Source organism: Trematomus bernacchii, unplaced genomic scaffold (assembly GCF_902827165.1).
Source record: "Trematomus bernacchii unplaced genomic scaffold, fTreBer1.1, whole genome shotgun sequence".
Classification (NCBI taxonomy): Eukaryota; Metazoa; Chordata; class Actinopteri; order Perciformes; family Nototheniidae; genus Trematomus; species Trematomus bernacchii.
In genome coordinates, this window is record NW_022987811.1 from 67501 (window position 1) to 77500 (window position 10000).

General features: G+C 37.2%; 1 protein-coding gene across 1 annotated transcript in view; it reads left to right on the plus strand.

Moving 5' to 3' along the window:
• dacha (dachshund a) overlaps positions 1-10000 on the plus strand; it is a gene marked incomplete at its 5' end in the record, with an annotated part of 86490 nt that overhangs the window by 67497 nt on the left and 8993 nt on the right. The window contains 5 exons of the mRNA XM_034150909.1: positions 910-1079; positions 1788-1893; positions 2471-2545; positions 5525-5625; positions 7501-7648. Coding sequence (XP_034006800.1) covers positions 910-1079; positions 1788-1893; positions 2471-2545; positions 5525-5625; positions 7501-7648 — 600 coding nt within the window. The remainder of the gene's footprint in view (positions 1-909; positions 1080-1787; positions 1894-2470; positions 2546-5524; positions 5626-7500; positions 7649-10000) is intronic.

Genomic DNA, 10000 nt, shown 5'->3' on the forward strand with positions numbered 1-10000 from the left:
GCCTCATCACCCTTTGAACTATTTAACTAAAGGGCAAAGCTAGAAACTAAAGCATTACGATAATTGGGAAAAGGATTTTAAATAAAAATAGGAATAAAAAGAGGTAAGGAACGAATGAAGGATAAAGAAAGTCTTTTAAAAACAGACAGGAAATGAAAGAGAAATGAAATCCAAACAAAAGCTGACCTCTCTCCTCCGCCTCGTCACCCTTTAACCCTCTGACCTCCTCCTTCTCCTTCTCCTTCTCCTCCTCCTCCTCTTCTTCGCCACCTTTTATTATCCAGACTCTGACACCTCTGCCTCTCTCGGCTCAGGGTGAAGTTCAACGGGAGTTCAGACCGACTCTCACACAGGCTGCGTTTCACAGTCTGTACAAAAAAAATGTGAAAATGATTAAACGCTTAAAAAAACCCCTGAAAGAGTTAAATCTTGCAACAAGTCAAGGAGGCTTTTTACTGGAAGCAAAATCAATTAAACAAGAAAAACCCACTCAGTATTAATACTTGCTTTTAAGAAGTCTTTGCTACATGTAATACAATAATCAATTAAATGAATAAAACATGTTAAAAGTGACAGTTTGCACAGTCTACACAAAAGACATGAATATAAACCAAAATAAACACTTATCCAAATGCTTTTTTTAATGTGAAGCTTCAAATTGAAACATTGAATTATAACAGGAGAAATTGTGTTTTCCAGCCCATTCTTTACACGTTTTTTATTTTAAGCGAAAATGTCAAACATACTTTCAACTGACGGTAAAACAACGATCAAATGTGGACAAAATGGAAACAATTTGACATTAAAACACCTAATCAAATAATGACAATGTGACGTTAATGTGTTTCTCTCTACCCTTATTTAATTCAATGTATTTCCCTTTATATAAAGTTAATTTCCCTCTCTCAGGGTTGGACCTCCCCTTCATGATGATGCCTCACCCGCTGCTTCCCATGGGCCTGCCCCCTGCATCTGTTGCCATGGCGATGTCCCAGATGAACCACCTCAACACCATCGCCAACATGGCCGCCGCCGCGCAGCAGATACACACTCACGTACACCGGGCGCCCGTCATCAAGGTGAGACACACACACACACGTTTTTACGGACTCTGAAAAAAAGTTTAAATGAAAACCAAAGAGGATCCAAATATGATCCCTGTGGAACGCCTCGAACAAATAACTTTTAGATTAAATTCAACTTCAGTGACATTGCAAAAGGCAGTTAATTTTAAGTGATAAATACACACAACAACATGTATTTATGTGAATAATAAATATGAATAAATATGTATAAGAAGTTTAAAAGAAATAGCCTAAAGTATATGAACAAAAATCCCCAAAATATGTGAAAATGTTCCGGAAAAATATTTAGATTTTCTTTAAATGGTCCGAAAATATGTAAAAAAAACTCGGATAGTTATGTGAAAAGTTTTTGAATGAATGTGAGAATTTTCCAAAGAAACATGTAAAAAATTAAAATTAAAATAATGGTCAGAACAAAAGGAAATAATGAAGTATAATTATGCAAAAGATGTCAATGTCCAAACATTTTGAAAATCTTTCTATAAGGTAAAAAAAAATCTCATAGAATACGATACACTGCTGCATATTAAACTACCCAACAGTAAATCTTCAACATTGCAGTGTCTCTTAAATCCATGGTAACCCATAGAAACCTCTAATGATTTACTTCAGATCTTCACATCAATGCACTCTTTCACACCTCAACCTCTTCATATCTCACCCCTCCATATCTCACCCCTCTCTTTCTCCCCCTCTCTGCAGGAGAGAGTGTGTGACAGTCCCTCTCTCTCTCCGTCTGTCGATGAGACGAACACTCCTCTGCAGTCGCAGCCCAGCAGCTCGGCCTCCAGCTCGCCCGAAAGACTGGGTACACACACACACACACACACACACACACACACACACACACACACACACACACACACACACACACACACACACACACACACACACACACACACACACACACCAGTATGACACATATACTGGGTAAAGCTGCAAGGATAAGTGGGTTGAAAATTCTTCCAGCAACTGTTTGGATAAGGGCACGTTTTAATGCACAAGTGGTAAATATTTACTAGTTTTAGCATCTTAAATGATTCTATTTTCTCTTGAATTTACTCTTTTATATATTATGTTAAACTATTATGTTGGTGGTCAGACAAAACATTTAAGAACCTTTTATTTCTTTACTTTTTTATCATATTTTCTGAGATTTTTTGCATGAAAAATTATCAATGGAGAAAATATAAAACTGAATATTTTCTACTTATGTGTACACACCTTGCATGTCATCTACAATTTAAACAAACAAGTCACACCCACAGATACACATGCCTCTGCAGACACAACATACATGCAGACATACTGTGTGTTTAAGCACACACACACTCACACACACACACACTCACACACACACTCACTGTGCCTTTTCCTCTCAACAGGATTGGTGTCAGCTGATGCAGATGTTGCGCTGACCAACCCTGCTGCACCCATCAAGAAAATAACAAAGGACAAAGGTTGGACCACACACATAGACACAAACACACACACACAGACACACACACTGTCACACACACTCTTATATAAGTGAAGATATTCCATTACCCACCTTAATCTAAACCCTCACCCATTTGGTTTTGACAACTGACAAATTGTCCTCACTTAGAGGGCTTTCCTCATCTACTGTATTTACACACACACACACACACACACACACACACACACACACACACACACACACACACACACACACACACACACACACACACACACACACACACACACACACACACACACACACACACACACACGCACACACACACACGTCAGGATGTTCGGCCCCTCCTATTGATCACCTGTCTCTGAGCCATCAATCAGAGGATGAGGAGTGAGGAGGCAGAGATAGAGGGAGATAGATGGGGGAGGAGGGGAGGCTAAGTGAAGGAGGCATGGCTAAAAGGGGTCAAGAGGTCACACACTAAAAGCATGCAAGGCCTCTCCTCCCTCACACACACACACACTCGGAGTGTGTTTTCCATTCTTATAACACACTCTGTTTTAATTCTTCACCTCTCTGTTCATCCTGTTCAGCTCTTTCAAATCAATACAGGAATCTGCTGCTCTTAAGAGAGTGGACTTTAAAGGAATATTAAACCCTTAAATATTGTAAAGAGTAGATAGGAGTCGTCTCCTTAGGCTCTCTGTGGTCTTAGAGAAAGTTGAGCGAACTCACTTTGAAAGAGACGAAAGAAAGACGGCAAAAAACATCTGAAAAAGGTGAGAAAGATCCCCCTTACAGCATCAGCCAAGTCTACCATATCCAGTCCTGTGCTCATGGAAATCCAACACACACGTCAAGTGAAACAATGAAATCAAAAAGGGCCAAGTTAACTTATTATTCGGAGTAAAATATGGCAGGATACGGTGTCCTGATGGCGGACAGACCAGCCTGTAGAGTGTGACTTAAAGACTATTTATTAACAAAGCTATCAAATCAATTATTTGACATGTTTGACATAAGTGTTAAAACCTTTACAGCATAGAGACTTGTGTCAGAAAAAGCTGCTTATCTACGATTTTTTTCAATATTAAAGGTGGGGTAGGTAAGTTTGAGAAACCGGCTCGAGATCGCTAGAATTTGAAAATACACAACCGGAGAAAATCTGCCACTTCCTTACAGAGCCCCTCCTCCAACACACACGAACGCGCACATGACCAATGAGGGCACGAGATAAGTTTGTGCACAGATGGAAGGCTGACAGGCAGGTAGGCCATCCAGTTATTTTAGCCGGGCCGGCTCAGATGATTGGTCGTGCTTTTTACAGTACTACGGCTTCCACAGATGATATTTTCTTATGGATTTTTTGTCAAAGCACTTCAGATATTCATTGCTATCGGGATGTTAAGAGCATTCCATGGAATATAACAAAAAGTGTATCTCGAGCCGGTTTCTCAAACGTACCTACCCCACCTTTAAAGGATGTCTAAATGATGTGCGAAGAGACTTCTACAGAGGATGAATAAAAGACAGCAAAAAAACGTCTGAGAAACCTTCGAAAAGAATGTTTGCAGCCTTATGCAAGTGTCCTTTATCAATTATTGTGCCTGTGGAAATCCAACACACACTTTTCTATACTGAGCATTCCCTGATTGTCCTCCCATGAAGACATTTTCCTCAATATTACTACAAATTGGGCTATCTTTATGTTCGTACTGATATGCTTTCACTTCTTATGCTTTAAGCAACCTTCATATCATCTATTTTCTCTGGGACAGTGAAGAGCCTTAGCCTAAGAGTGTTTGTATTATATGTATTGTATACTTTGAGCATATTAGGACCCCTTTAAATAAAGAAACGGAAAGACAGAACATGTTGTAATGATTCGGGGAGAACAGGTTAATCATGAACAAGGACAGGAAGAGAAACATGATGGAAAAAGAGGAAGAAAATGAAGATGTGGAAATTGGGAAAGAACAAAGTTGTAAGGTTGAAGATGAGAGGAAGAAGTGATGAAGAAAGATATGAGAGGAGAGGTGGAGCAGAGGGATGTATGGATGAAGTGGCAGATAGGGGATAGAGTGTGTGTGTGTGTGTGTGTGTTAAAGTGCATCTTAATCAGCGTTAATTTCACAGCAGAGTTAACCCAGTTGTCAGTTTGTTAGGCATTAAGGGCTGATCAGACACTGTGACGCACTCACGATTAACACACACACACACACACACACACACACACACTCACACATACATACACGCATTGACACACGCAAATCAAGGATGTCTTTAATCCTTGCCAATTAGTACCACACATGATTGTCTGAATACTAACGACCCGTGTGTGTGTGTGTGTGTATGTGTGTGTGTGTGTGTGTGTGTGTGTGTGTGTGCGTGTGTGTGTGTGTGTGTGTGTATGTTTAGAGTAATTGATTTCTCTGATGTTGCTTCGTTGCCTTTTATACCTTAGTAAACATCAACATTTCATAAACGTCGCCCGGAGCTCGTGACGATATATCGCTGATGGAAACATCTCAAACATGTATTTATTTATTTAAACACACACACATACTATTGAGTATTAAAGAATATATGTATTACATTTATTCACTTCAAAATGTGTTGGATTGTGAACAAATTTACAAAAAAGTAAAGTATATTATATTTGTAACCACCTTTTCGTAACATTTTCTTTTTAATGCATACTATACTATGTCATAAAAATGTCATAGTATATGGTATGATGAATACAAAATGGCATACAAAAAAAAATGTAATAGTGTAGTATGTAAACAAAAAGTAATAGTATAGTACTTAAAACATCTTAATAGTATAGTATGTCAACAAAAGTAATAGTATTGTATGTACAAAAATAAATATAGTATGTACAAAAACGTCATACATACTAATAGAAATGTTTTTCTTATTATGTCACCATTAAAAAAGGTAAATATGTCATCTATTCTCCCCAAAACCTAACCCTTACTCTGTTCTCCCCCCTCAGAAGAGTCCTCTCTGGGGCCGGCGCTCCCCCCCGGGTTCCCCGCTCCCTTCCTGTTCGCTGACGGCCTCTCGTCAGTGGAGACCCTGCTCACCAACATACAGGTACTTTACACTCTTTATTTAAAGGTCACTTATTATGCAAAAATCCACTTCTTCATGTCTCTTCTGCATCAACATGTGTCCCCTCTTCTTCATGTCTCTTCTACATCAACATGTGTCCCCTCTTCTTCATGTCTCTTCTACATCAACATGTGTCCCCTCTTCTTCATGTCTCTTCTGCATCAACATGTGTCCCCTCTTCTTCATGTCTCTTCTACATCAACATGTGTCCCCTCTTCTTCATGTCTCTTCTACATCAACATGTGTCCCCTCTTCTTCATGTCTCTTCTACATCAACATGTGTCCCCTCTTCTTCATGTCTCTTCTACATCAACATGTGTCCCCTCTTCTTCATGTCTCTTCTACATCAACATGTGTCCCCTCTTCTTCATGTCTCTTCTTCATCAACATGTGTCCCCTCTTCTTCATGTCTCTTCTACATCAACACGTGTCCCCTCTTCTTCATGTCTCTTCTACATCAACATGTGTCCCCTCTTCTTCATGTCTCTTCATCATCAACATGTGTCCCCTCTTCTCCATGTCTCTTCTTCATCAACATGTGTCCCCTCTTCTCCATGTCTCTTCTTCATCAACATGTGTCCCCTCTTCTTCATGTCTCTTCTTCATCAGCATGTGTCCCCTCTGTGTAAAGAGACTCTGAAAGTTTCAGGAACAAAGATTCTCTCTCTTTTTGTCCTGATCCATTTCTATAAAAACCTGTCTGAAAATGAGCTGATCAGATTTTGGCCACTTTATGATGTCATAACGATGTGTTGTCTTGTGTAACCATTAGCCAATCACCAACCAAGGTAACCCCCCCCCCCCCTTATCACCTGAATCTCCTCCTAGAGCACCATTGAGTTCTTTGTAACCAAATCTCTCTCAGAGGGGCGTGGGGAGGGGCTCCTTATTTTCATCTAAAGTAACAGACAGAGAATCAGCACTTTGGAAACAGGGCTGAAACAGAGGGGATTATGGGATGCTGCAATGATCTGTTTGGTGTTTCAGCCAATCGGAGACATGTTCTGGATATATCTGAGACCTATAATATATTGATGAAAAACAGTATAATAGGGGACCTTTAAAGATTACAAGACATTATCGATAATGTCTAGTAAAGAAAGTGAGACAACCCGGTCCAGAATCACGTTTTATTGCCATTTTCACAAACAAGCATGTCTCTGGATCACGGTGCATGACTTTCACAATTCTTCTACTTAAGAATCATGATTGAAAATAGAAATGTAAAATACTAAATGTGTGAAATTTGTCTATTTAACCAACAAAAGTGCAGTAAAGAAGAATGTTTGAAAATTGTGAAAAGCAACAATAAAAATAACATTGAAATCCAAATAAGAACTAGGAAAGGTAAGTTTAATATAAACAAGGCAATTAAAAGAAGACATTAAGACTTTAAATAAAGGGCAAAAGAAAACTTAAAATTAAGATTAAATACATGGACAAACAGTCCTTTAAAAGACGAGATAAAACAAATGAATACAAGCTCAAATAAAATAAAAGGCAGCGGCAAAAAGTGAAATATATAAGATTTTACAAGTACATTTTTGTATATTCTTAATATTAATATCAAGGTTTGTTGATACCTACCATTTTAAACTGTAGTAGTATTATTGAAAATATATAATAGTCCAATAGCACCACAAAACTGTAGGTAATGTAGAGCGTATTATTTACTGTTACTGAACTGCAGTTGTCACACATATCCAGACAAAGTGGTGAAACAGAATAAAGTCAAATCGAAGACCTTTTTTTAATCAAAATGTTTCATTCCTGCTGCTTATAATTTGACATTTAGGTCAACTAAAGTCCTTATAGTGTTGTTCTTCATCCTCTTCCTCTTCCTCACGTGTTCCTCAGGGTCTTCTGAAGGTGGCCGTGGAGAACGCCCGGGTTCAGGACAAACAGATCCAGGCGGAGAAACGAGAGCTGAAGATGGAGCTCTACAGAGAGAGAGAGATGAGAGAGAGTCTGGAGAGACAGCTGACCTCCGAACTACAGAGCAGAGGTGAGCAGAGACAGAGAGACACAGAGAGACAGAGAGACAGAGAGAAAGGGGACATTTCACAGAGATATAGGAGACATTTCACAGAGATATAGGAGACATTTCATAGAGATATAGGAGACATTTCATAGAGACACAGGACACATTTCACAGAGATATAGGAGACATTTCACAGAGACACAGGGGACATTTCACAGAGATATAGGAGACATTTCATAGAGACACAGTTACTGTAAAACATCCGGAACATAAAGCAGCGAGAGACCACGTAAATAAACGAGTCATAGTATAGTATGTCAAAGATATTGGGAAAAAAGTCATAGCATGTCGAAAATATCAGAAAAACGTCATAGTATAGTGTGTCAAAAATATAAAATAAAAGTCATGGTATAGTATGTCGAACATTTGGGAAAAAAGTCATAGTATAGTATGTCGAAAATACATTAAAAAAAGTCATGGTATAGTATGTTGAAAATATGGAAGAAAAGTTATAGTATGTCGAAAATATCTGAAAAAATCCATAGTATAGTATGTCGAAAATTTTGGGGAAAAGTCATAGTATAGCGTCGAAAATATCTAAAAAAGTCATAGTCGGAAATATTGAAAAAAAACATAGTATGTCGAAAATATTGATAAAAAGGATAGTATGTCGAAAAAATCTTAGAAAAGTCATAGTATAGTATGTCGAAAATATCGTAATAAAGTCAAAGTATGTCGAAAAAATCTTAAAAAAGTCATAGTATGTCGAAGAAATCTTAAAAAAGTCATCGTATGTCGAAGAAATCTTAAAAAAAGTCATCGTATGTCGAAGAAATCTTAAAAAAGTCATCGTATGTCGAAGAAATCTTAAAAAAGTCTTCGTATGTCGAAGAAATCTTAAAAAAGTCATCGTATGTCGAAGAAATCTTAAAAAAGTCATCGTATGTCGAAGAAATCTTAAAAAAGTCATCGTATGTCGAAGAAATCTTAAAAAAGTCATCGTATGTCGAAGAAATCTTAAAAAAGTCATCGTATGTCGAAGAAATCTTAAAAAAAGTCATCGTATGTCGAAGAAATCTTAAAAAAGTCATCGTATGTCGAAGAAATCTTAAAAAAGTCATCGTATGTCGAAGAAATCTTAAAAAAGTCATCGTATGTTGAAGAAATCTTAAAAAAGTCATAGTATGTCGAAGAAATCTTAAAAAAGTAATAGAATGTCGAAGAAATCTTAAAAAAGTCATAGTATGTCGAAGAAATCTTAAAAAAGTCATCGTATGTCGAAGAAATCTTAAAAAAGTCATCGTATGTCGAAGAAATCTTAAAAAAGTCATCGTATGTCGAAGAAATCTTAAAAAAGTAATAGAATGTCGAAAATATCGGAATAAAGTCAAAGTATAGCATGTCGAAAATATCGGAATAAAGTCAAAGTATAGCATGTCGAAAATATCGGAATAAAGTCAAAGTATAGCATGTCGAAAATATCGGAATAAAGTCATGGTATATGTCGAACCTTTTGAATAAAACAAAAAGTCATGGTATAGCATGTCGAATATATAAAAAAAAGTCGAAGTATGGTATGTCGAAAAAATCGGGAAAAAGTCGTATGTAGAAAATATAAGTCTCTCAAAATAGAGTCATAGTATAGAATGTCAAAAATATCAAAAAAAGTCCAAGTATATTATGTAGAAAATCTTGTCATAGTATGTCTAAATCAATGGGGAAAAGTCGTAGTATGTCTAAATCAATGGGAAAAGTCGTAGTACGTCTAAATCAATGGGGAAAAGTCATAGTACGTCTAAATCAATGGGGAAAAGTCATAGTATGTCTAAATCAATGGGAAAAGTCATAGTATGTCTAAATCAATGGGGAAAAGTCATAGTACGTCTAAATCAATGGGGAAAAGTCATAGTATGTCTAAATCAATGGGGAAAAGTCATAGTACGTCTAAATCAATGGGGAAAAGTCATAGTATGTCTAAATCAATGGGGAAAAGTCATAGTATGTCTAAATCAATGGGGAAAAGTCATAGTACGTCTAAATCAATGGGGAAAAGTCATAGTATGTCTAAATCAATGGGAAAAGTCATAGTATGTCTAAATCAATGGGAAAAGTCATAGTATGTCTAAATCAATGGGGAAAAGTCATAGTATGTCTAAATCAATGGGAAAAGTCATAGTATGTCTAAATCAATGGGGAAAAGTCATAGTATGTCTAAATCAATGGGGAAAAGTCATAGTATGTCTAAATCAATGGGGAAAAGTCATAGTATGTCTAAATCAATGGGAAAAGTCATAGTACGTCTAAATCAATGGGGAAAAGTCATAGTACGTCTAAATCAATGGGGAAAAGTTATAGTACGTCTAAATCAATGGGGAA